Source organism: Rhinolophus hipposideros (assembly GCF_964194185.1).
Source record: "Rhinolophus hipposideros genome assembly, chromosome: 18".
NCBI lineage: Eukaryota > Metazoa > Chordata > Mammalia > Chiroptera > Rhinolophidae > Rhinolophus > Rhinolophus hipposideros.
Genome location: NC_138064.1, coordinates 10,029,637 through 10,055,840, shown reverse-complemented (window position 1 = coordinate 10,055,840; position 26,204 = coordinate 10,029,637). Strand labels below are relative to the sequence as shown.

Below are 26,204 nucleotides of genomic sequence, written 5' to 3'. Positions count from 1 at the left end.
GTCTCCAGCAGCTGGAGGGGGCAAACGTTTGTTCTCTGGCTCTGATCATTTAGAAGGGACTTCCTATATAAAGCTTGAATGTCACAGTGAATATTTCGTGTAATTTGGGAAGGTGTGACTTTCTCCAGGTGTTATTTTTTTTTCCTGAGTAGTTTTAGAAGAAAAGAGACAGGCGTTGATTGGATAAAACATCTCTTGTAACCAGGGTTTCTAATATGTCCTATCTATTCACTTTCTTGGTGATGGGGTGGAATTAAAAAACAAATCTGGGAAATAAATTAACCCTTTTAAATTCTTCATTAAAAATCGGCACTGGTGACGATGAGGGGCTCCTCACTCTTGCATTAGTGGGTAGGCTTTAGCATACAAAGAGTATTTCCTACAAGGTGTAGGAATTTATGGTAAGTCAACTTTTGTGTTATTAACTACTTAAAGTGCTTAAAATTTATTTTTCAGTAATTTGAAGTGTTTAAAAAGCTTTATTTATATATAACTATGAAAAGCCTCCAAAATTCAATGCTCTTTATTACTATTAATCTATTCTGCAGTTTGAATTGAGTTTGGGTGTCTATATACACAGATAGTTAGTAAATAGTTTTGTACCTTTTGGGTTTTCCTTTCTCTTCCCTTCCCTTCCTTTCCCTCCCTTTCCTTTCTCTTCCTTTCTTAGTCAATTTTCTTATAGCAAATTTGGATTATACAAAAGGCAGATTATAACATCTTATACAAATACATTAGTTCCTGGATCTTCTATATGATCTCAGAAATTTAGTTGGAAATTATATGTTGCATACCAAATTTATTGGTGCCTTTGAAAAATGTTTAAGACCCTGGCTTCTGTGTGGTTGCTCTTTACTGCAGAAGGACAAAACCCACAGAGATGGAATAAAATGCATGCTTTTGACCAGAGAGGTAATCTCTGTAAGATATGGATTGAGCAAGAAGTACTAGAAAGCTTAGATAACTCATCCATTTTTCTCCTGATTTGGGGCTCAATTGTTCTGATGTCATGGGTATCTTAGGCTTTACGGCATATATTTGCTTCTTACTCACTTTAGAAAAGGGACTCAATAACAGATTTAAAAAAAAATTTTTCTTTAAGATCTAATGTATGTTTACAGCATGTTTTCTTTTGGACTTACTGAATTTGTGTTCATATTGAACATGCTGGAATTCTGTAATTGTTTAAAATAAACTCTTTTTGTACTTTTCATTTTTCACTTTTCCTGAGTACTTTTCCCTTTTGGTATATATAATACTTTTATATGTTGATGTCAAATACAGTTGCAATTGTAAATCTACTTTTTAACTGAAGTAAACAAATAATAAGCTTCATAGAGAAGAAATAAAACTACTTTTAATCTACATGTCTTCCTATTTATGTATTTCAGTTCTTTTTTGTAAACAAATATAGGTACATTTAAGATAACTTTAATTTTTCTTATTACAAAATAAATGTGAAATTAGAAATGGATAACCAAAGAAAAATGAAACCAAAAAAGTTACTGGTAGTTCTACCATCCAGCAAAATCTAATTATATTTCATTACATTTTCCTAATCTTTTAAAAAAATGTTTTCTCTCAGTATTTAGTTCCCCCAAAGGATTTTATTCTGCATAATGTTGTGAGACATCTTTCCATACAATTAGATTTTTTTATTATGAGATTTTAGTGATTGTATAGTATTTTATCATAAATCCATACTATAAAATCATTTGATTAGCATTATATTTTAGACATTTATGTTGTTTTCAGTTTATTAATATTGTAAGTATATTATAGCAATACTCCAAATTTATTATTATTTCTTTGATGAATATTTAAAAGTGGAATTGCTAAGTCAAACAAAAGAAAAAAAATATTTTTAAAGCTTTTGAAATATAATGTGATATTGACTTCCTGAAGGGCCGTATAAGTTAACCCTATTAAAAGTGTTTGAATGGAGGCATCTAGTATCCCAAATCCTTGCCAATAGAAATATTATAATTATAAAAGCTTTTAATATGCTTACTGGCTGTTTAGAAAAATCTTTATTTACATATGTGTATATAAATAACTATCTGGGGTGCTTTTGGCTAAATGTGACTGAAGCAATAAAGAAGTTTTTTTAAAAATCTCATATAAACAGAAATTGAGAAGTGGGCAGTGGAAGCTGCCCATAACGGTTTGTGAATGTTATCCAAGACCCATCTCTTTTCTTTCTTTGCAATGTGCATTCTCTAGTGTGTTGGCAATAAGATAGCTGCTTCAGCTTCGGTCATCATAACTGACTACAAGGCAGGAGGCAGAGGAAAAAGATAGCTGTAGCAATGAATATGGCTTTCATCAGAAAGACATGTTTCTAGAAAGTTCTTAGGAAATTCCTACTTAGGTCTTGATAGCCATTATAGTGTCACATGGCCTTTTCTAGTTGTACAGGGCGTTAAGAACTAATGTAGATGCACTAGGTTGAAAATATAAACAGATGTTAAATTAGCTGACATGCAGTGTATGCCATGATACCAGTACTTTTGTGCAAAAATTTTACTTAAATGTAGCAACAAATAGCATGCCATTGTAACAGTCTTTCATGCTACTTGAATATATGGCTATCTTTCTTTGTCAATAAATTTATATTGTTACGATTACATAGTATCCTGTTGTTTAGAGGTGCCATGTACATCGATTTCAGTACCTCTCTGTTTCTCTTTGGAGAAATTCCTTGAAGACAAATGACCAAGTTAGAGAATATGCACATTTGAAAACTTTATTCAAAGGCCAAACTTCCTTCCAGAATAACTGTACCTGGTTATATGCCCAACACCAGGGTTCATGCCCAGGGAAGCAGCTAGATTTAAATCTTTTAAGATTTTTGACATGATTAGGTAAAAAATGACTTCTCTTTTTTAAATTTGCATTTCTAAAAATCATTTGTTCTTGTAGACATTTAGTAATTTTTATTCACGACTCATATTCTTTTAATATATAAGGTTTATATTTTTAGGTAGTAGAATTTAATTTAATTGTTTTATAGTTTCAAATTTTCATATTGTGCTTAGAATGGTCTCTATTTTAAGATTATAAAGTATTTACTTATGTTTTCTTCTGGTACATTTTAATACATTCTTTAATTCTCAAACACAGCTCCAGTGTATATTTTTTTGTTTTTGTAAAAAACCTTTATTGGAGTATAACTTATTTATACCTTTCTAAAGTGTACAGTTTGATGTTTTGATGTCTGTGAAACCATCTCCTCAATCACAAGGCTGAAAATACCCATCACCCAACAAACTTCTCTTGTGCCTCTTTGTAATCCCTTATTCCCCACCCCAGGCAAGCACTGGTTTGCTTTCTGTCACTATAGATTAGTTTGCATTTTCTAGAATTTTATAAAATGGAATTATTTAGTATGTGCTCTTTTTTGTCTGCCTTCTTCACTTCTTTATTGGATTATGTGATTTACAAATATTTTCTCCAGTCTATGGCATATCTTTTCATTTATTTTTAACAATGTCTTTGGAAGAGCAGAAGTTCTTAATTTTGATAAAGACCAATTTATCAATTTTTTCTTTGATCAATCATGAATTTAATGTTATGTTAATAGCTAAGAAAACTTTGCCTAACTCAAGGTTACAAAGTTTTTCTCCTATGTTTTTTTTCTCCTAGAAATTTTCTAGTTTTACATTTTAATTTAGGTTTCTTATCCATTTTGAAATGATGCATGGTGTGAGATATGAATAAAACTCATATTTTTGCCTGTGTTCCAGCATGCTTTTGAAAAGGCTATCCTTTTCCACTAAATTGCCTTTGCAACTTTGTTGAAAATATCTGTGTCATGTAGGACTACATAAATCATTTGAAAAAAAATACATTTCTGCTCTCTTCAGTTTGTTCCATTGATCTATTTGGCTTTGGCCACTAATATTGCTATATACTAATAGCTTGGTGTCTTAATTACTCTAAATATATAAGCCTAGAAGTCAGGAAGTATAACTTCTCCAACTTTATTCTTTTTTTTTTCCAAAGTTTTTCAACATTTATTTTAGGGCAGACTTCAGCTACTACTGAGGCCAAATTCTTCTGTGTGTTCTATTTGAGGCCTAGTAAATTTTGCTGGTTTATATTCTGGCCAGTGAGGACAGGAATTATTCCTGGCCCTGTGTGGAATCATGGATTATGCCCTGTAATCTTTTTGGGGATTCTTTCCCCAGCCTCAGGTAGTTTCCTTAAGACATGTACTGATTAGCATTCTGATGAGTACTTGGGGCACTCTACAGACCTCTGAACTTCTCTCTTTATAGTTCTATTCAGTTTTATACCCTGCCCTGTGAACTTTCATTCCTTTGGCCTTCCCAGACTCCCAGCTCCATCTCCTCTACTTGGGGAGAATGCTGGGTTACACCTGGGTTTCATCTCCCTGTGCCTAGCAATTTTCTCTAGGCAGTAAGCTGGGGCAACCAAAGGGCTCACTTTATTTGTTTCTTGTTTGTCAGGGATCATTATTTTTCATTTCCTGATTTCCAGTGTCTTCAAAAATGTTTCATATATTTTGTTTCATTTTTCAGTTGTTTTAGATGGAAAGGTAAATTTTGCTCCAGTTTCTCCATGTTGACCTGAAGTGAAAGTCTCTAACGTTATAATTTTTATTTGTTTGTTTGGAGTCAGTATTCAAATGTGATTCACTTATTGCAATGTTTTGACATGAAGTTTTTGATATCTCTCCTCTTTTATAGGTTTCCCCTTCATCTCTCTGTTTAATTATTTGTTGAAGAGTACAGATTATTTTTCCTGTGTGTTTCCCACACTCTGAATATTGCTGATTACATCCCTGTGATGTTTAATAATTTCTCTGTCTACCTTTTGCCTGTAAATTGGTAGTTGCATCTCAAGCTAATAGAGTCAAGATTGATTATTTTGCCCACACTACTTAATGAATGGTGGTGTATACTTTTATGAGGGTATACATAATTTATCTCTTTTTTTATATATGATGGTAACAGCCATTGATATTCAATGCTGAGATCCATTAATTTATTGGAAGTTGAAAATGCTTATATACTATTTCTTTCAAACTTCCTTCAATTTTTAGCTGGAATATTTCTATGTGGAGAAACTTTTACGTGGTGCAATTCAAGTAGGATCAGCAGGATAAATGCTTGGTTCCTTGTATTTATTACTGATTTGAAAAATAATGAGTTGATAAGAAGAAAAATGAGTTGATTCTGTAGGGTCCTCCAATAGTGATCATTTGGCTTTTTTGTTTTTATTTTTCATTTCCTGATGAAATGTGTTTTTAGTAACACTATAAACACATGCCTTTAATTATATTTGATGTGTTTCACTACATTGCAGTCCTTTTTTGATACTAAAATATTGTCATCTTTGCCTAATGGTAGTCCCTTTGAATTAGCTCTTACATCCTTCCATAGAACTCTACTAGTGCTTTTATTCTGGCTTCATGTTGTACATTTCCTGCCTCAGACCTAGAATGAACCAGTAGAAGAAAGGAAATTAAATCATTTCTGAGTATTGTTGTGAGGCAGAACCTTTTGCAATTGGAAGCTACTATGGAAATCAGTTAACAGAGCTCACACATGGGCTTTAAACATGACTAAGTAACATAGCACTACTTGTCAACTAAGCTTCCTATTTCAAACAAATATTTTGCCTTATGGTTGTGTAAGGTAATTTTTTCTGTTGGAAAATGTATATTAAAATATAGCTAGCCTACAGCATTATGTGAGTTTCAGGTGTACACCATAGTTATTCAATATTTATGTACCTAAAGAAGTGATCACCATGAGAAGTCTAGTAATCACCTGGCACCATACAATGTTATTGCAATAGTATTGACTATATTCTCTGTAAGCTGACTTTTTTCTTTTCTTTGAAGGCTTTGCCAATCAGTCAGAAGATGATCAGGTGAATGTAATGGGTTTTCGCTTCTTAGGAGGTTCCCGAGTTACTCTTCTTGCTTCCAAAACCTCGCGTAAGTGAAAGCCTGGTATTGTTGCTTTTGAAATTTTCTGTTGAATGCACTACATCACCGGTCCTCATCACATCAAGGCTTCTGTGAAGGGTGATTTCAGTTAAGTACCGACAACCAAGAACCCTGGTATTAAGTCTACAGGACATAAAAGTTATAGAGACAGCACCCTGTTTCGTTAGAGATTTGTAACTTTGTGGGGGATGAGGAGAGTTTGCGAGAGGAACTTAAAGAATTGAAAAACGTTTCTGAGATCGGTATGGTGGTGAACTAGGTTGTAGGGACTACTAGAAACTGGAATTAACTTTTGTGTGTGGGTGTATTACATCCTTCTTTTGGATATTGGCACAGATGAAGGTGAATGTGAATGACTTTTGCTGAGACTAATCTCTGTAGAAGGAGAAGTAGTAATTATATAGTCAAGTTTGAATTTCAGATTTAAATATGCTTTATTGATTTGGTTGCTTCATACAAGAATAACAGTTGAAACTACTCAATGAAAAACTGACTTTTGACGTATGTGGGATACTGAAGCCACTAAACTCACTGAGTTATATACACCTTCATGGAAATAAAGTAAAATATTAAGTATTTAACAAATTTTAGGAATATTAAAGGTATTAGGCAGAATGTATGTGTATATATATACATATGTATATATATGTACATATATATGTATATATATATATATATATATATACATGGTGTAGTCAAAAAATATGGTGAATGTTTAAATAAAAAAATTATTACAGTAAAACACATATGCCATTAATCCCCCTGGAAATACTCCCCCTCGCTTTGAACACACTTATCCCACCATTCTTGCCACTTTCTGAAGCAGTTCTGGAAGTCCTCTTTAGTGAGTGTCTTTAGTTGCGCTGTTGTGGCTGCCTGGACATATATATGTATATATATATATACATGGTGTAGTCAAAAAATATGGTGAATGTTTAAATAAAAAAATTATTACAGTAAAACACATATGCCATTAATCCCCCTGGAAATACTCCTGAATGGATTCAAAACGTTTATCTTTCACGGTCATTTTGACTTTGGGGAAGAGCCAGAAGTTGCAGGTGCCAGATCCGGTGAATAAAGTGGATGAGGATACACCATGATATTTTTATGTGACAGAAATTTTTGTGTGCCAGAAACATGTGTGACATGGAGCGTTGTGATGATGGAGGACAAAGCAAAGACACTCATAAAAGAGGACTTCCAGAACTGCTTCAGAAAGTGGCAAGAACGATGGCATGAGTGTGTTCAAAGTGAGGGAGAGTATTTTGAGGGGGATTAATGGCAATGTATCTTTTACTGTAATACATTTTTAAAATTTAAACATTCACCATATCTTTTGTTCACATCTCATATTTACTGGGCGTGCCGAAAAATGTATACACATGACTTGTATTTATCTTTTGTCATACGTATATATTATTACACTTTTAATACAGGTTTTTCCTTTCTTAAAATGTGTATACATTTTTTTGGCACCCTCTGTATATATTTGCCTGAGTTCACTACCATTTTTTAAGTCTCTCAGTTTGTGCAATCGGCTGTCACTTTCTACTTTATGCATTTTTAGTTGGTTATTTGTGTTGGTTATTTGTGTTGTAATCAGAATGTATAATAAAATGGGGACATATCTTTTTTTGAAAAATAAAGGAGGAACATACACACATCCCTATTACAGAAACTATAATGATGTTTCTATAGCTAAAATCATAATAGCTTCTGGAATATATAGATTGGTGACTGGTGAAATAGACCTGAATACAACTAAAAATTCTAGAATAAAGCCCAGAAATCAAAGACAAACCAGAGAAGAATGAGCAGATTCTGTACTTTTCGTGGTCTCTGTGGTTGGTCATGATTGCAGTTTTCTTTACATTAGCACCATTTTGTGTTGATTATCTTTACTCTTCACTTGGATGATGGAATCGTTTTGGTACATTTTTCTTTGTTAAAGTATAATCTTTAGTTAAACTAAAAAATTGCTGGCAACATTTCCTTGGGAAATTGTACACACCTGTTTGAACTTCAGTTGATGATGGTGTATGACGAATCTGCAATTGCGACCATTAAAAAAGGCACAGTTATTCTTTGTGCAAGTGGGGATATTTTCGTCCTAATGTATTATATTTATTCCCTTTTAGATTAAGTAATTCTTAGAGCATTGCTGTGGGGCATGATTACCATTGTCTAGATATCACCCAATATTCAGGTGTATAACTGATATATTCACATTGATTTGACTACATGGCAGTACTGTGACACAGTCATAGTGTGGGCAGACAGACTAAATAGTAGACTAGGACGGGACCTTTTCAATAAGGAACCAAACGGACCATGTAAACTGAAACCTAAAGAGCAGCCATTATAATTCCCTGATGGTTTTTATGGCTTCAAATGACACGTAGAAGTCTACCTAGAAATTGCCCGTGGGGATGAAAGGAGATAGGTATGTAGAATGTGGAGTTTTCTGGGGTTGAGGCAGATGTCAGCGCCCTCTACTGCTCTATCAGAGTGTACATCCCCAGCAAAGGCATGCAGTAGTTGTGCCCAGCCTGTGTTGGCATTTTTCTTTTTTGTGAAAGGCACATAGTCTTTAGTCCAGAAACCTGGATTGACAGAAAAACCTTACGTATGGAAAGACCACAGCATTGCTTCCCTAGTAAACAGTCAAGAGCTTCATAACTCACATAGAGTTGCACTTGGATCTTGGATAGTGTTTTCTGTGGGTTCCACATAGTCAGCTGTTTTTAAAACCTGCCTGACAATCAACAAGGCTCGAAGTGTGCTATATGGTAATTTTAGTTCAGTTTCCTGATTTGGTATAGAGAGCAGCCAAAGCAGACGAGAAAAAAGCCAGTGTAGCTCATTGTCTCAGATACTAAATCACATTCTCTGAACAGGTTTTTATTTTCAGAAAGTAGAGTAGTGCTTCAGTGTAATTCAAGTTTATTATGTGAATTAAGAAATAAAAGTATCGAAGATAAGACTATTTTGGAAAAGTACACTAGCAAAATTTCTGAATGTGATTTCCACAGTCTTACATTTAAAAAAAAATAAGACAGGTGGTGGATATGTCTATTACCTTGATTGTAGTGATAGTTTTACAGGTATACACATATGTCTAAATTAGTAACATTGTATACATAAAATATGTGCAGTGTTTTGGCGTATCAGTTATATCTCTGTAAAGTTGTCACAAATGACAAGACAGGGCAAATTTTATGAGAGCAAATACTTGTGTAGTAAGAATTGTAAAATAGTTCTACATAGAAGGCAGTTCCTTTGACAGATTCAGTACAGTGGGACTTCAGAAGAAATACGCAATTCCCTAAATATTCCTGCCATGCCACTTTCTGAAGATCAAGCTCCACACAGTGACTTATTATCTCACACAACAAAGACTGCCAACTCTTTCCCCCTCCTCCCTCCTGCCCCTTTCTGTATCCTTTCCTTGGTCTTCTTCTCTCTAGTTCTATTTTTATTTTCATTTCTGGTATATCTATTTGTACCCTGCCTTGTTCCACTTGTTTCTTAAAGGATTTGAAATAATTTACAAACGTTTTCACAATATGGAAGGAGAAAGTAAATAGTTGAAGGAAGCAGAGTGGGAAAATAAGAGCAGGAAATTAAAAAAAGTAAGAGTAAGATCAATACTCAGAAATGTGTACTATAAAATAGGTAAGATGCTAGCAGGATACAAATAACAAAAAGCATTTCAGGTTTGATTTTCAGTGTTCAACACATAAATCAGTTGTTTAGGAGATGCACAGATTTTACTTATGCTGAGTCCAGATGAAATTTTTCTTCTAAATATCACAAAGACAACTTCCGTTCTTCAATAATATCTCTATAGCTTATTTTATAATTATCATTATTATACTTATGCAATGATAATTTATGAGTAGCAAATTCCATAAAGCTTTAAAAGTCATGATAAAACTCAATACTATCTATAATTCTATCTGAGTACAAATTAATGCGGTCTAAGTTACAGCTTAATTCAAGGAGAAATTTAGAGTATCTAATGTTGTAAGTTTTCAGTAAGAATTGGGCAACCAAACTCAGTAATTCACCAGTGAGATGTAGCTGGACGGAGTTGTGCGTCTTGATTTTAAATGAACAAGATTAGAACATGTTTGAATATTAATTGAAATGATTGAGTTAAGTGGGAGAGGCTGATGATCAGGAAAGAGCAGAGAATCACAAGGCAGTGAAGTCTTTGAGAAGGAGAGAGGGGGTGGGATGCAGAGCCTGGCGAAGGGGGAACGGGGGGGTGGGTGGGCATTGGGGGTGTAGGGAGAGATTGAAGGACAGGCTTTTGTGACTTTACTGTCATAGGAGGGATTGGATATAGGTCCAGGGAGACTTTGTAGATTTGTTGGTGGGAAGATAAGGACTTTGATGTCTGAATTGGAAAAAAAGCTATGACATTGGTGTCTTGGAGAATAAGAAAGCAAACTCATGAGTAAGGCAATGTTGAGTTCCCATTTGAAGTTTGAGATCCTGAATTTTGAAGTGAAACCACTCATCCTTAGATGATTTTTCCCTGGCAGTGATTTATTTATTGCTTCCCCAGCAGCTGAACTCAGGGTTGGGATTTTGAAACAGAGAATTGCAGATAAAATACTTTTATGAGACTGCTTATAATAATGGACTGCTAGATCTAAGATGATAAGAAGATATATAAAGATTAGAGAGAACTGATACATGGTGAAAAAATTCATGGGTTTAGTGGATCACTATACGGTTTAAGATGTGAAATAGGAGTCACAGAGCAAGTGAACTAGAAGAACATAAGCTGGTGGGCAGAGAATGAATGAGAGGCTGAAGTCGAGAGTTCAGAAGGACTGCAGATTGTGATAATGGCAAGCTCATCAGACAAGGTATGGCCTTGGGGAGTGGCTGGTGAAGATGGAGAGAAGACCAATGGAGACAAGGATTTCAAGGAAATGAGATGACACAGTTGTGCATATTGAAAGAGGCTGTTTGATGTTAACGTAGTGAATGAGCAAAAGAAACACATCCAGACACAGTATTGTGAAATCTTGGAGCACCAAGATGCATATCCTCAAAGATTAGAAAGGAAAAAGCAAGCTACTGAAGGAACACGAATCGAGAAAGCATTTTCACTGCCATCAAAATCATTGGATGCTTGTGGAGGTGGCCGGTTAGCTCAGTTGGTTAGAGTGTGGTGCTAGCAGCACCCAGGTCGCCGGTTCGATCCCCACAGGGGCCACTGTGAGCTGCACCCTCCACAACTAGATTGAAACAACTACTTGACATGGAGCTGATGGGTCCTGGAAAAGCACACTTAAATAAATAAAAATTAAAAAGAAAATCATTGGATGCTATAAGACATGAAAAAATTTTTCTGAAGATTTGAGGGAAATGATTTTCAACTTAGATTTCTGTATCCGGTTAAACTGGTAATTAGCAATAAGTGCTGAGTAAATACATACTCTCAGTGTCAAACGCAGGGCTAAGCAATTGCAAATCGCATATTTATGTAGCCTCAAGTAGGCCTTTGGTAATGGAAAAGATAACTAATACACTGAACAGTTTGATAGCCTGAAAGATTTTGACACGCTAGAAAGAGCAATTGAATTGAATAAGGTCAAGTTTAAAAGTCCTGTTTATCTCTTGATTACTTTGCTTTCAGGTATAATGTAAGCATGGTAGTCATGGTATGTGAATAATGGTTGGGCCTTGAACAAGTCTTCCTTTTTGCATCTACCAAAAGAAAGCATATGTAATCTTTTTTTACTCATTAAATTAAATTTATTGGGGCGACATTAGTGAATACATATGAGTTTCAAGTGTACAATTCTATAATACATAATCTGTATATTGCATTGTGGGCTCACCACCCAAAGTCTAGTCTCGGTCTGTTACCATATATTTGACCCCCTTTACCCTCTTCATCCTCCCCCACCCCCCTTCCCCTCTGGTAACCGCCATACTATGGTCTGTCAGTGATTTGTTTGTTCATTTGTTGTTTCCTGTCTATATCCCATGGCATAGGTAATCTTGAAATGTGTTAACTAAAATACCTTCAGAACAAAGAAAATGAGAGTCTTGTTCTACTCCATCTGGGTAGACCATGCCTTTGTTCATTTTGCATTTAGCAGACATATTAGATATTAAAACTGCTGTGGCTTTTATAGAGCTCCTGGACTAATGGGAGAGACATACAGGTAGAGAACCAATGATATGCTTGCAGAAGCACACTTTCGGTGCTAGTGGAACCTAAAGGAATGAGGTTCCTTGACAGCTTTTATTTGTAAAGGTTCTTGAGGAATGAATAGAAGATTAGGTGGAGGGTGCTCCAGAAAGAGGAAAAGGTATCTTTAGATGCTTGAGAGAACATAGTGTTTTAGAGATCAGTGAATTTTCTTCTCTGCTGGGAAATTCATTTAGTGGGGGCCCTGTGACAGTCCTTTAATGAAGCCAAAACATTTAGGGTCACCTGTAATGATCAAATCTAAAGTTATCTGACGCCCACCTCTTTTCACTGTGAGCACCTGAATGTCTTCAGTGATTCCTCCATATACGATTACTGTTTCATATTTTTCTTAGAATTTCTTAGCAGTATTATCAAGAAACAATGGAATATTGTATAAATCCAGCTTGGAAAAAGCCCTTTGAAAAGTAAATTGAGTAAAAATCATCCATTTCTACTAATATCAAAGAGGTTGTATATTTAGAATATTATACTAATATCGACTGAATTTGTTTATATTATTTTCTCAAACTTTTTGGTTTAAAAAGCATTCATCTGCTTTTCCATCTCACATTTTAAAATTTCCAAATAGCATAAATTATACTGATGCTTTGTTTATGACATGAATACAAACATTATTTATATTGATGAACTTCAGATGTTCTGACATGAATAGACACTGATGTGATGCATTTTTGTGCCCTGCTTAGTTACATACATTATTTTCTCCATTTGTCGTAGAGTGGAATGGCAATTGACTGGGCTCCAATCATCCGAATTTATTTCACTTGGAAGCTGAAATGGTTATTTCCACTGAGCTGCTATTATAAGATGCAAAGGAAAAGAGATAAAAAAATAAATTGAATGTTCATTTTGGCAGCTATTTTAATTACCAATATTGTAAGGGAGTGTTTTAAACTACAACTTTCTTTTTTCATGTTATATTATAAGTAGACATTTTCATTTCTCCTTCCCATGAAATGTATGCTCTGGAAAGTCTCTAGGGCAATGTTAACTGTTTTGGAACACAAAGACTGAGAAAATGCCTAATAATTAAAATAATGCCTTAAAATCTTGGACTCATTGATTCGTGTCGATTTCTGGTAATCTGAAAAAAATCAACTTAAAAATATTGTGTTTATATTTCTAAATCCCAAGTCTAATTATAAATTTTTTCTTATTATAAAAAATTTAGTCTTATTTTTTTCCCCTACACGTATTGATGAAAATAAGAAAATAATTACAGTTTACAGAAAAAAATGTAAAGTTACAGAATATGATACCTATTTAAATGTTTATTATAATTTTTACATTTCTGTTATTTGGTGACATTCATTCATTATACTTGGTCACAGAGTACTGCCTTAGTTCATTTGGGCTGCTATAACAAAATACCATCGAGTAGGTGGCTTTTATACACCAGAAATTTATTTCTCACCGTTCTGGAGGCTGGGAAGTCCCAGACCAAGTCTTTGGTAGTTTGGGTGTCCAGTGATGTCCGTGTTTTTGCTCTGTCCTCCTATAGCAGGAGTAAGGGAGTTCCCTGGGGCCTCTTTTCTAAGGGCACTAATCTCATTCGTAAGGGCCCCACCCTCATGACCTGATCATGACCCAAGGCCCCACCTCTAATACCATCACATTGGGCATTTGGATTTAACATATGAGCTTTGGGGGGACACAAACATTCAGTCTACAGCAAGTAGACTATAATTCAGTCTACAGCAAGTCCCTGTCTAGAATCTTTTTTATATTTAGGTTTTTCACTGAGCTTTAGGTTTTTCACTTGTTTCATTCCATGTTTTTGATATCAGATAGTTTTAATTTTTCAACATGATGCTATATATAGAAAACCCTAAAGACTCTACCAAAAAGCTATTAGAAACAATCAATGAATACAGTAAAGTTGCTGGCTACAAAATCAACGTACAAAAGTCCATTGCTTTCCTATATACCAACAATGAAATCTCAGAAAAAGAGATAGAAAAAACAATTCCTTTTGCAATTGCAGCAAAAAGAATAAAATACCTAGGAATAAACTTAACCAAGGATGTGAAGGATTTATATGCTGAAAACTATAAGACATTTTTGAAATAAATTGAAGAAGACACAAAGAAATGGAAAGACATTCCGTGCTCATGGATTGGAAGAATCAACATAGTTAAAATGGCCATATTACCCAAAGCAATATACAGATTTAATGCAATCCCCATTAAAATCCCAATGGCATTTTTTAAAGAAATAGAACAAAAAATCATCAGATTTGTTTGGAACCACAAAAGACCCCGAATAGCCAAAGCAATATTAAAAAAAAAGAACAATACTGGAGGTATCACACTCCCTGATTTTTCCTTGTACTACAGGGCTACAATAATCAAAACAGCTTGGAATTTTTCAAGCAATGTTTTTGAACATATAACTTTGCTTGATCTAAATTTTATATTTCAAAGATAAATTGCATTTATATGAAGACTTATATAGGTCTTTTCCATACAGCATTATGGTTGATCTTCATACAACCTTGTGATGTATAGTTTACTTTCCCCTTTGTGTAGATGAAAATGTTGAAGATTGGATAATTTATTCGTACTGAAGTCACAGATTTAAAAATTTACAAGATTTGAAGGTTTGTTTGCGCAGAGGATAAGACCTGAGAAACGGGATTTCTTTTCTAATGTGATGCCCGTAATTGATACATGTGCTACCACCATCTTTCTCCTGGACTGTGGTTATAATGTCCTAACTAGTCTTGTCCCTTTCCAATTCAGTTGTCTACTTGGCAGCTCTTGTACTGAAAACAAAGAAACAAACAATCACAGATTATATCATGCCACTCTCCAGCTTACAGTCTTTTGTGTTTATAATAATATCCATCTTTTTACCACCCCTTGTAGGTCTCTCCATATGTTCTGGCCCCAGCCTAACATCCAACCTCATCTAAGGTCATGCTCTTTGTCACTCTGGTACCTGTCAGACAGTTTCTGCCCTGAGGTCTTTGAGCTTGCCATTCCCTTTACCTAGACTTCTCATTCTTAAGGTCCAAGTTTTATGGATGACATGATTAGGAACATGGGGTCTGGACTCAGATTGACAGTTGAAATCCCAGCTCTGGCTTACAGCTTGTCTGAATGACTTTGGAAAAATTGCTATGCCTGTTTTTCATCTGCAAATGGGAATAAAAATAGTACAGTTATAATGTGTAAGAATCAAATGAGATAATCCCTAAAAAGCATGTAGCAATTTTCTGGGACATTGTAAATGCTAGTTAAATTTTAGCTGCTAGTATTGTTTTCATCACTGTTACTTTTATTTTGTTTTATTTTTTTTAATTAAAGTTTATTGGGGTGACAATTGTTAGTAAAGTTACATAGATTCATCATTGTTGCTTTTAGTACTACCACTAATGTCACCTTCTCGGACTGGCTTTCTCTGACCACAGTTATCTCAAGAAAGAACATGCACTAGTTTTTTTTTTTTTTAATCATAGCACTCTTTTTATCTGCATCATATTCCTTTCATAGCTCGTAACTACTTATCTGTTACTTACTGTTTATTTTCTGCTCTTCTCACGACAGTAATGACCAGGACCAGTATGCGTCGCTCCCTTCGCTTCCCCAGCACGTATCACTTCACAGTATTTTTGTGTGTGAATAAATGAATGGGTGCAGTGTTACCTCGAATCTTCTTGAGATGACCCACTAATGATAGTCTTGCATTATAGTCTTGCATTTTTCATAAGGGGACTGCATTTCATTTCCCTCATTTGTCCCTTTCCTTGAGCCTACCTTCCTTTCTCTGTTACGTTTTCTTTAGCGAGTGGAAGTCTTTGTTTGCCTGCTCTGGGGGATTGAGATGGGTCTCTCAGAGAGTTCATAGGCCTCTGTTCAGATCATTTAAATCTTGAGGAAAGGAAGAGGGGGGACTTTGTGGTTTACCAGGAGCCGGGAAGGAGATCCAGCTGTAGGCAGCAAGACCTTCCCCTCTCAGGGGAAGTTCTGGGCACAGCTGCCTTTTTGGTGAGCCCACAACGTCTCCTGCTTTCCTTAATGTGACGCCCATGCCCTGTGTAAGCTGTGAATGGGAACTAAGCCCAGCCCTTCCAGGGAGATATACTAGGATAGGTGCTAATTGGGTGTCTTTTGCCATCAACAACTCAGTCCCTGGCCAGCTGCGCTTGGGGTTACTCTTGGTCTTCTGCTGACAACCCTGTCCGTATTCTCCCCAGTGGTAATTCCGATCAATTCTCACACTAACTTTTGGTAGACAGACTTGCCCGGACGGGCCTGTTTCCAGATTGTTTTGCGGTACCCGGTGGGCAATGTAACAGAAGTGAGTATAGTACTTTGTTATAGGGCAACATGAAGTCTCTCACTCGTCTTCAGCCTTCCTAGCCGCCTCAGTGTTCCCGAGAGCACATTCCTGCCTCAGAGCCTCTGCACTCAGTCTCCTTGGCTTGAATGTTCTTTCCTCATATCCTCATGGCTGGCTCCTTCTCTCCCTTGAGGTGCCTTGAAATGTATGTTGTTTTACGTCTTGGGCCAAATGATACAGTTCTTTTAAATGTGTCATAATAATCCCAGTAATTTATGTGCATGTCTTTCAAGATGTGTAAATTGTGACACTTTAGTATTAAAAAATTATAGTTGAGTGGAATAACTTCCTCTTGGTAGTTTTATTTCATTTTATATATGAGAAATTTTATTCTTTGTATCTATGTAGGCCACACCCCAGGTGTTTCTGCCTGCACGTGAAACCCTATTTAAAATCCTCGTAGAACCCAGATGAATTAAATTTCCTTTGAAACATTAGCACTGTAATATGTATGTAAACATGTATAGCTCTTTCTAAAATGACAGCTAATTCTATGTGAAGGAAAACATGTTTGTAAAGCCACTTCCATTCATATCTGCTACTTGTAAGTTACTGTGTTTGTTACGTTCTAAGTGGGTCTAATGAAGTTTATGGTGGAATCCCTGCCCTTTAGTTTACAATATCCTTGAGGAAATATGGTGACGATGATGACAATAGGTAACCTTTATTGAGTGCTTCTGTGTCAGGCACTGTGTTCAGTATTTTATTGAAAGGTACATATACCTGAAAGGAAGTGAGCACGGGAAGGCAGTGTATCTGTTCACTTTCAGAGTCTGGGAATCTGGGAGTGGTAAAAGATCTTAGTCAATGTACGAACCCTGGAAGGTGCTCCCCTCTAATGCTCTTGGCGGGTATTCGTGCAAGATCTCCATGGAGATTTGCAAGGAGGGCAGGGCTGGAGCTCCTGAAGGAGGAGCTCACACAGCCCAGTAGGAGCTGAAGCTGAAAGGTGGGACGTTGAGCAGCTGTGTGAGTTGTGCAGGCTGTGGGAACAGGAGCTGGGGCATGTGCTGGCAGCCAGCCTGTCTGAGGAAGCCCTCAGGATGGTGCCAGAGCCCACACGAAATAGGCGGCGTCCGAAGAGCCTCCAAAGGGGGCGTGGCGCTGGATGGACATGCTGCAGGTGGAGGTGACAGCCTTGTGGACACTGGTCATCACATCCACACCAGCCAGTCCCAATCACACGTGCCACCTGCAGCTGCTGAGCCCCTCGAAGGCTGGGCCCTGCGAGGGCTGCCTCTGCCCAGCCGTGTGCCCTACTGTGGCACATGCCCTCACCCCGGACAAGTACAAGGAGCTGGACATGACCCTTGGTGCAGAATGCCAAACCTGGACGGAATCGCTCACCCTGTTCCTTCCTGGGAAGGGTGTGCCATGAGGATGTGGGCAGCTGCCTGGGCTTCACAATGCGGGATCTCTTGGCACTGGTGCAGGGCTTTCCAGAGGCCACTCACCCTCCAGCTTGTGGCTTTGCAGATGCTGCCCACAGTCAGATATGTGCCACACCTGCCACTGCCACTTCTGGCTCTGTCGCTGTGATAGCCATCATCATATCTCGCCGTCCTCTTGGGCCTGAGTCACTGCAGGGTGCCACTTCGTCACCTACACCTGCTGCCTCCAGCAGGGCCTGTTGCAGGGGGATAGGAAGCCAGTGCTGTGGGAGACCGCAAAGCTGTAAAAGGAAGGGTCGCTGTCCCAGTGCAGCTTCCTCCCCGGGAGGCTCAGGGCATCGCCTGGGCCTGAAGGCGGGCTCTGGGCTGGAGCAAACACCTGTCGCAAGATGCACAAGACACACAGAAAGACAAGGCCCTGGAGCCAGCCCGGAGCCAGAAGCCATACATCTGCCCAGGAGGGACAGATGGCTGGGACTGGGGGCAGCAATGATCTGGCACCAAGTATCTGTCCCAGGACAGATGGAGGGACAGACACACTTGTACCTCAGGAGATGACCTGTCTTTCTTCCCCTTTGAGTTGCATGACTCCCAAGGAGACTTTCAAGAAATCACCAAACATCAAGGAGCTTGGAGCCTTAAATGCTCACAGTGGAGTGAGGCAGTCCCCTGCCTCCCGAAGCAGCAAACTCTGCAAAGATCCATAATTACTGCACAGTTCTTACTGTGCCTTGTGTCCTTATAACTCCTGTGCTGTTGTCTAATTCTGCTGTGTAATTGGCCTTCCCATACCTGATCATAGTAATGTGGCACTTGGGGGTGGGAGGGAAGTCCTGGCATTTTTGTGGCCAGTAAGGTATTTTGATACCTTACTGAGGTATCCCTGCATCAGTGGGGGCAGAAGCAGCGTTACCCTTCCCCTATCATCCATCTTTCCATGTCTACAGTGAGATCCTTGAGGGCAGAGGCTCTTGCTTTAGTCATGATTTTATCTCTAGCATCTTGCACTGAGTTTATTTATTGCAAAGAGTGAATAAATACCAGTCTGGCTTTCAAATGTTGGCTCCTAAACTTAGCTTGTATGGGCCCCTAGGTCTGGAGCATTCAGATACTGTATTTCGTCATCATTCTCCCTTCTTCCTTTCCTCTCCTTCCCCCACCACAGTTGTGATCTTTCTCTTTTTCATCTAAAGCAATAAGCCTACAGTGACATTTACAGAGATAGATAAAAGGTGTTATATTTGACCTTGGTCCTAATATCTTTGATGGGGAGGAATGAGGACAACATCTGATCAGCACCAAGGGCAGAGCCAGCGTCCAGAATTAGCCCGGGGAGGGGAGTTCTGGGGCAGCCCCGAGGGGAATGATGTGACTGCAGAGAAGGCCGGGGTGTTTGCCATGCACCATGGCAGGCGTACCCAGTACGTTTTATTCCTATATACAGTGGTATCTCGGTTTTCGAACGTCTCCATTGACGAACATTTTGGTTTATGAACGCAGTAAACCCGAAGTAAACACTTCAGTTTTCAAACACGACTCAGAAGTCAAACATGTCACACGGCTTCTGCTGAGTGCAAGATCCTGAGGCCTAGCTGTCGGCTGTTTTTGAATGTTTCAGAACTCGTGGATTACGTTCGAAAACTGAGGTATCACTGTAATTGAAAAATAGGATGATTAGGGGAATGAGAGGAGATATATTCTTGAATTCTGGCTGAAGTTAACAAGCTGAGGTCCTAATAACCCATTTAAAGGTGTCATATATTTATAGAATTTGACAAGATACCATGGGGAATGTGAATAAATATTGCACATGTCCACATGTCATGGTACCTTAGCTAGACCTTAGGCTCCTTAAAAAAGAAGATTGAGTTCATCTTTGTGCTCATTTCTTTCTTTATGAAGTTGCACAAAATAGATGCTCAATAAATGGTGAATTAAATGGAATAGCGGACTTAGTCCTGGATCTCAAAAAGTATACAATCTCTTTGAAGAGACCGAATATAATCACCTGGAAAGTTAAGTAAGAATATATGGTTGTGTGTGGTTAAATACGTAGTGAACTGTAGACATACTAAGTCTCTATAAATTCAGAGAGATGTAGTTTTGTGAGGTGGTTAAGATTAATAGCTAAACTTTGGATTAATGTCCAGTTCCAGTCCCTTAGTCTGTTACTAACTGGCTCGGTGAACTTGCAGATTACTTAAATGCTTCTATGAATGGGCATTACAGTATTTCCCCTATAGGCTATTGAGATTTTAATGGGAGAGTGACTGTAAAGTGCTTAATTGTACATTTTATGCTGGCTGCTAGAGGGGTAGAGAAGTAAAGGTTTCTTGGGGTAGGTGAGATTGAAGCCAGGTCTTGAAGAATAGCTAGAATTTAGACAAGTGGGGAAGAAGGATATGTATCATGGATTCTAGCTCTGACATTTAATTTGCTTTGTGACATTTGGCATGTCTCTGAAATTCTCTGTGCCTAATTTACCTTTTTAGAGAAAAGAAGTTATTGGAATCACAGTGCTTGGTACATAGTTGGTACTCAACAAATCCAGTTGCTCTTGTTGTAGATGTAGTTATTGCCCCACTGCCGTCTCTGTTGTCATCTGGCTAGGGGATGAGCAGGAATTTGGCTCTCTTGGAGCAGAGGTTTCAGGGAATGGAGGGAAACATGATTTATATTTAGGGAAGAGTCTGATTGCAAAATCTCTGTTCAAATAAAAGAACAGCTAGAGAAACAGAAAACTTGGATCATGATTACAGGGATGTAACTGGCTACAGTGTCCAGGATTTGGGATGTTCTATAGGATACATTTTATTCCATAGTAATTTTCCGAAACAAACTAATGATACCAGATTGTATTTTTTCACAATAACTGTTTTCTTACCTTTTAAATAAATCTTTTCCTTAGAACGACCCAAATTTGGGTGTTTTCATTGTACTGAAACCTAGTATAAGATACTCAGTAAAAAGGACTGTGGTGCTATCTACAGCTTGCCACTGTGACACATACCTTGGGCATTAAATTGGAAAATGTTAAGTGGTTGAGGCAGAAAACTGCAAGAAAGCACTAGAAGTATTTTTATCAAGCCAGTAGAAATCAGATCTATATTCCATGAAAGAAAGCTTTGTCCTTTTTGCTTTGGTTTCGTATTCGAGTTAGTAACAATTCATGTCGTTTCAGCCAGGAATAAACATTTTGTCTTAATTATGTTTTCTGTCTTAGAACGATACCGCATTCAGAGTGAACAATTTGAAGATCTTTGGCTCATAACAAACGAGCTTATTATCCGCCTTCAAGAATATTTTGAAAAACAAGGAATCAAAGATTTCGCATGTTCTTTTTCTGGATCTCTGCCCCTTCAAGAATATTTTGAGTTGATTGATCATCATTTTGAGGTGCGTATGATTCTAACCCACATTGTTTATAATTTTTCAATATATGAAAGAGAAAGGGAGGCTACGGAAGTAAGAATTGTAGGATACATGCCATTGTAGGATACATGCCATGTGCTTCAAGTTGTTGTTCTTCTATGGATGGTGCAATTTGTGAATCTGCTCCTGCCCTCTTGCCCCATTTGTGATCAGTTGCAGACGTTTCCAGAGTGGCTGCCTGGAGCTAAGCACGGGGTCTGGCCTTGGAACAGAGCTGATTTAATTCTCCCACGTGGGGACTTAACCTTCAACCCTAATAACCCAGTGTTGAAACTAGTGGAGCTTATCGGCAGCCATTTGGCTAACTAATTCTAGCAAGCCATACATGAGGCGTGATTATAAAGTGATTTTTCCTTTTCTTTTTTCACAAGCGCACCAGAACTTCTGCATGTGAACGAGGGTTAACCACGTAAAATATTCTCCAGTATCTGGCACAATGGGCGCGTAGTAAATGCATGATGACTAAACGTCCAAATAAATGAGGTCTGACAGTGCCTTTGTTGCCTGAATACCTCCAGAGCCGGTTTTAGAGTCTCTTGAGGGTCTTGATGGTGTCAAATCTTCATCCTTTGAAGATTGATTTGATGTTTGGAAGTAGTCAAGAGTTCTGCTTTGTGAACCAATTGGACAATGACAGTCATTGTTTTGAAAGTCCCATGTGTTGAAAAAAATTCACCAGGCTCTACTTATTTGCCTGTAAATACACCCTAGCCAATTGCAAAGGGGAATTTCAAAATAATATTGAACATTATTCAAGAAAGCATTGGTTCCTAGAGTCACTACTTTTTAAGGAATCAATAGGGTTTTGCATGATTTATAAACTATGGTGTGTGTGTGTGAGTGTGTGTGTGTGTGTGTGTGTGTGTGTGAGAGAGAGAGAGAGAGAGAGAGAGAGAGAGAGAGAGAGAGAGAGAGAGAGAATAATGTGATGTAACTTGTCAGTCGCATGACCATTCTGTCTAATTTCAGTCCCTTTCAACATTCTAAAGTCATTGACTTCAGCTATAAAGACTTGTTTTAATACAGTGCGAACATAAAGGGAAAATTCCAGTGCACACGATCCAGTTGAAAATGACATGCCATTAAATAAATTGAACTTATTTGGGTTTTTCCGCATCTATGCTAATAATATGTTATAGGATGCTTTTGACCAAATTGTGGCACCAAAATCAACAGTTTCGGGAATATATTAATGTTTAGGCATTTTAAGGATTGAGAACCTTTGCCTTCAGTTCAAGAAATTCCTGCTTCCGTGGAGAAAACTAGGGTCTCTTGTGTTTTGGGAGAGAGTCTATACTAATTACACATTTGTAATATTTAAAATAGAAAGTATTAGATTCTAATTGATTATGCGTTTGGCATACAGTTTCCCTCCTTATTTGCTGGCTAGTAAATCCCTGGCCTTCCCACCCCAGGGGCATTTCCTTTCTGGGAGGGGCTGAGGGACTGTGATGAGCTAGACACTTTCCCTTGTGGCACTGAGTAAAAGGGGCACGATTCTACTTCTTCACTGGCCCCACCGTCTCCTTTAACAAAAAAAGGAGGTAAATCTTGGACTCGAGATGGCGTTTGGAATCCAGTGTCCCTTCGTGTGAGCTCCACGAAGGCAGGGACTTCTGTCTCTTTCGTTTATTGCTATAGCTTCTAACACCTACAGAGTGCTTCGCCCTGGGACCAACAAGTATTTGTTAAGAAATTCCAGCACATAGAAAACATTTCAGTTACTTCTGTTTGGTTACACACTCAAAGGAGTGGTAGAGAATCTGGCTGATGTCTCAGTGATGAGAGCGTCGTTTTTTATTTTTGTGTGTTTTGTGAATTCAGGAAATAAAATATTATACAGGAAATTGTACAATTAAAAGAGTGAATTATTGATACCATTATTGATAATGTATATATTTTTAATTTAGTTATTTAAAAAATTTATCACTTAACTTTAGATAATAGAAGTTTTTTTATTTTCCTTCGAGGGAATATCTTGTATTTAGTTACTTAGTGCTTCTCCAGTTGGTATTAAAAGAAGTTAATAAAAGTCCAAGATTTTTTTAAATCATGTATCTGGAGAATACATATAATAAAAGATAAGGAAGTTTGGCATGATATCAGAAATATAAACTGTAATCTGTTTGATTTCTGAATATTTTCAATATGATATTTATTTCAGGACTAGTTTATGACTGTTTTGTAAAGCTGAATTAGTGGTTCACATGATCTATTATAATTTCATAGAGTGTTCCTTCTACTCTATGACTTTGATTAGCTTTTATTTTAATAATATTAAATTTAAAGGTTATGAGAAGAGTTACAGTGAAAAGGGTCATTTCTGATTCTCATCCTCCAGTCCCTCTTTGGAGGCAAATTTCGTTCAGTTTCTTGTGTATTTTTCTAGAACTATTCTCTGCAGTCACAACTATGTTAATATACAGATTTCTTTCTTAAAAATACATGAATGGCAGCACATTACACATACTATTCTATTATTATTATTATTATTTTGCTTTGTTTCATTCAATGCATCTTTGGATATCCTTATATATAAACGACTAGTACTCCTGCAAAAGTCTTCTTTGCTTGACCTGTCCCTATTGATGAGTAATTTTTCTAGTACATTTATTGTATCTAAACTTTTGATTCCTCTGCATTTGATGTTGCTGTAAAGACGGGGGGTGGGGGAGAAATCCTTATTTTTCCCCCCATGTGTTTAATCAGCTATCATAAAACATTTATTAAATGATCTATCTTTCCCCAGTGATACCAGGTCATCTTTGCTACATTTTTATTTGGTCTATTTACTGTACAGCTGTGTATTAATGTACCAAATACTACACTGTTTTAATTCTCTTAACTCTATAATAAGTTTAAATTTCTTCATTATTCTTTCAAACTTTTATTGGCATTTCCTGTTCTTACTTTAAACATGTTTTGTGCACATTTAACCTGAATTTAAGAAATTCTTCATTGTAGCTGCGGATAAATGGTGAAAAATTAGAAGAACTCTTATCTGAAAGAGCTGTACAATTTCGGGCCATTCAACGCCGGCTATTAACAAGGTTCAAAGATAAAACACCTGCCCCCCTCCAACACCTGGACACCTTACTAGATGGAACTTACAAGCAGGTAAGTATATCAGTGATAGTTTTCCAGTACTGGGTATAAATTTTTCCCTCATTCTAGAGTGATCATGTACCTGAATATCAAGGTAAGGTATTTCTTTCCTATGTCTTATGGAGCAGTGAATAGCACACATGCTTTAGAGTCAGAAAAATAATAAGGTTCAGAGTCAAGCTCTGCCACTTTCTAACTCTGCAACCTTGAATAAATGACATCAGATCCATTGGTTTTCACGTTTTACCTCTTAGGGTGTTGTGAGGATTTTCAATCATTCACGTGAAGCAGCCAACACAACGCCAGGCACTTTATATGCTTGATAAGTAGCAGCTACTATGATTAGCGTTCTTATTAGGTAATTTTTGGTGCGTCCTATAATTATAACCATACTCTCTAATTGTTTTATGGAGCAACTGGATTACACGTCTAGTGTTAATTATGTCAGTTGATGTTCTGAGAGAATTTTTAAAGAGCCCTTTGTCTAGTTCAGAAAGTCTTTTTTCTTCCTCGTCCCAATTCTTCCTCCCACCAATCGTTTATCATTTGTGTGGCTAGGGTGATCTGACTCTCACTCCAGGGTATTATGTCTCCAAAAACGATTCAAAACTATCATATCATATCATATATTATTGAATAATAATGTAAACAATTTTAATTTCATGGATAAAGCCTCTACCAGTTCCACTATAATGAAATCAGCTTTGAATGTCTACATTATTCCTTCTCATATTTTCACACATCACTAATCTGTTGCAAAATCAGGTTGGTGGTATGAGGATACTCTTGATTTTTTAAACTGGATACTTGTATATTCACATGAAGTTATAATAAAAATGCAGATAGATCTCATGTATCCTTTACCCAGTTCCCCCCACTGGCAACGTTTTGCAGAACCACGCAGTGTAACAGCACAACCAGGATACTGATGTTGATGAAATCCGTGGATTTTATTCGGAGTTCCATAATTTACTTGTACTCATTTGTGGGCGTGTGTGTGTTAAGTTCTATATACTTCTGTCGCATGTGTAGGTTCCTGTGTGCCCTAGCACTGGCGAGATACTGCACAGCTCCATCACCACCAGACGCCCCCATGTGGACCTTTAGTACCACCTCCCCCACCCTCCTCTGCCACATTGTGTTGATTTTAAAAGGACAAATCAGATATTTTTTTTTTCAGAGTTAGCTTCCCTAGAGGGAAGAAAAATAGCTTACTATGTAAACATCAGTAACTGTATCGTAATACATATATTTGCATCTTGAAATTGTCATGGTTATTTGACAAATTTCAGGGGCAGCCTATAGCAGCAGTAGAGCACGGGAAAGAATGTTGGGTGTGGGGTCCAAAGACCCCACTTCTGTCGCTTATTAGCTGTGTGGCTTTTGGCGACTCCCTTACCCTCTCAAAACTTCGTTTCTTTCCATGAAGTGTGACAAATGCTCACTATGTTGTTACAAAGCTTCTATTCCCATAAATGTACGTGGAAATGTTTGGTCAATTGCTCTGCAGATACAGAAGGCCAGTTTCCTTCATATTGGAGCAGTCCTGACAGTACTAGTAGGTACTAAGGATCTTTCTGTACCACACTTCTTTGCTCTTTCCAGTACACTTTTTGTTTTGGTTGGGTTTTCATTTCCTCTGTGTTTTTCCTCCTCTTCCTTCATATCTCTTTTGTTGACTTGCCTATCTCATTCTCAGGCCTCCTGC

The 26,204-nt window shown here is 37.3% G+C and overlaps 1 protein-coding gene across 5 annotated transcripts in view; it reads left to right on the top strand.

Annotated features, from left to right (window-relative positions):
- The window catches only part of BBS9 (Bardet-Biedl syndrome 9), a 366,639-nt gene that overhangs the window by 173,058 nt on the left and 167,377 nt on the right, over positions 1-26,204 (top strand). For all 5 annotated transcript variants that reach the window (XM_081079509.1, XM_081079511.1, XM_081079510.1 and 2 more), the window contains 3 exons: positions 5,873-5,968; positions 21,183-21,355; positions 24,356-24,508. In XM_081079509.1, coding sequence (XP_080935635.1) covers positions 5,873-5,968; positions 21,183-21,355; positions 24,356-24,508 — 422 coding nt within the window. The remainder of the gene's footprint in view (positions 1-5,872; positions 5,969-21,182; positions 21,356-24,355; positions 24,509-26,204) is intronic.